This window comes from Bison bison, unplaced genomic scaffold (assembly GCF_000754665.1).
Source record: "Bison bison bison isolate TAMUID 2011002044 unplaced genomic scaffold, Bison_UMD1.0 scf7180017863823, whole genome shotgun sequence".
Lineage (NCBI taxonomy): Eukaryota > Metazoa > Chordata > Mammalia > Artiodactyla > Bovidae > Bison > Bison bison.
In genome coordinates this window covers 10,118-11,846 of record NW_011494395.1, presented here as the reverse complement: position 1 = coordinate 11,846, position 1,729 = coordinate 10,118, and the positions used below count along the sequence as shown (strand labels likewise).

The window sequence follows — 1,729 nt, the reverse complement described above, 5'->3', positions numbered from 1 at the left end:
GCCAATGACGGTGTGCATGTCCTTTCTACTTAGGGGACAGGAGTCAGGTTTTACTTCCTGCTGTTCCTCGCTGTGGCCACCAGAGGGCCGAGGGTAGGTAAGTGACTCAGAAGCAGCAGTTTCATCAGCTCAGATGTGCAGTGGAAAAGAGAGTGTAGAACCAGGTTGGATGCTGAAGTCCTGGACTAGAGGGGGAGTCATGGAGATGCAGAGAAGCCACACTTTGCAGCCAAATTGAGCTGTGGCCAGAGTGCTGACTGCTGGTCTCTCTGGATGTTTGGTCTGAAGCTAAGGCCTGTCCTGGGGTCCATCCATCTGTGCCTCTGTGTGGCTGAGGGGGCTCAGGGGAGCCATGGTGGTGAAGACTGGGCTTCCTTCTAGCTGCTCCTGCTCCTATGGCCTTGGCCTTGGGGTTCCCAGAGGGTGCTTGGTGGTCACGGCTGTGTCCAGGGAACATCTTTCCCTAGTCTTCATCCTCACGATTCCATTTATCACAGTAGGCATAATGAGAGTTTTTGTGTTTAATTGGTTGTGGAGAAGAATGCAAGTGTTGAGTATGTACTAGATTGTGGTCAGCTAGTCTTAGCAGAGAGAATCCTGACCTCTGGGGCCTCACAGCCTAGTGATGAGCCTGTGAAGTGGGAAGGGGCTAGGAGCCAATGGCCAGGAAGGCTGGTGTGAGCGGCATGAGACTGAGAATTATCCTCACATCCTCTAGCAGGGACACTTGCTGTTGAGAAGTTTTGGGAGGAGGAAACCTGTGCTCCTTACCTGTCTTTCCTTCCCAGAAGCTGCAAGGAAATCAAAGAAAGTTGCCATAAAGCAGCTGGTGAGTAATAACCCAACTCAGCATCCTTCCTTTTAACCACTTTTTAGCCAAACAGATCTTGGTCATGGAGATCAAGAGGGTGTGTGTCTACCGCTCCTGTCTGCTCTGACTCCAGCTTCCAGCCTAGGAGATTTCTATTGGGAATTTTGAGGCTTTTGGGTCCAGCCTAGTTGTCGGAGACATGATCTTCTGAACACAGGGAGAAGGTGGTGTTTCTGGTGAGTCTTAGTATGATGGCTGTAGCTCCAGTGAGTGTAAGATTTTTCCCTGCTTGTAAGCTAAGTAGTTAGTCCTGCCCTAGTGTCATAGATTCAGGTAGAAAACATGAGCCTCCAGAGGCAGAGACATAGAGCTTTATTCCTCACAATCACAGAAGTAGCCAGAGCAGCAGCCTTTTCCTGTGCTGGTGTTCTGGGTCCCTTCCCACCCAGTGATGTGAAAGGGCCAGGAGATATCTGCCTATGTAGTTTGTTTGCCAAGTGGCTCATAAACTGGGTTTGTCAAGCAAATGTAAGCCTTTTCGGATAAGACAGTTTATTTTCTCTGGGGCTGAGTACAAGGAAGAACTGTGCAGTTAGGGAATCTGAATCTCATATAATGGGCAGTGACCATGCCTGCCCTTACCTCTGAGTTGCAGAGGCTACATCCTGATGTAGACTTGAGATGTTTCTGGCCTCTTCTGGCCATAAGAAGGCTCTATCCCAAGGGAGATACCATCTCTGTCTCCTAGGATGTTCGCTCTACAAAGTCTTTGAAAAAGTAGCGTGGAACAAAGGCAGTCAGTGTCCACAGAGAATTGTCCTCAACAAGCAGATATGTGTGGGAGCCTTCAGGATACATTTCTGACTTCCCAGAGTCTTTCTGGTTGTGAGTCTGAGATGGACCCTGTGCTCTCAGACA

General features: G+C 49.4%; 1 protein-coding gene across 1 annotated transcript in view; it reads left to right on the top strand.

Moving 5' to 3' along the window:
• The window catches only part of LOC104984079 (intelectin-1-like), a 12,596-nt gene that overhangs the window by 2,388 nt on the left and 8,479 nt on the right, over positions 1–1,729 (top strand). Inside the window, exons 2-4 of the mRNA XM_010833698.1 lie at positions 34–97; positions 719–829; positions 1,560–1,648. Coding sequence (XP_010832000.1) covers positions 34–97; positions 719–829; positions 1,560–1,648 — 264 coding nt within the window. The remainder of the gene's footprint in view (positions 1–33; positions 98–718; positions 830–1,559; positions 1,649–1,729) is intronic.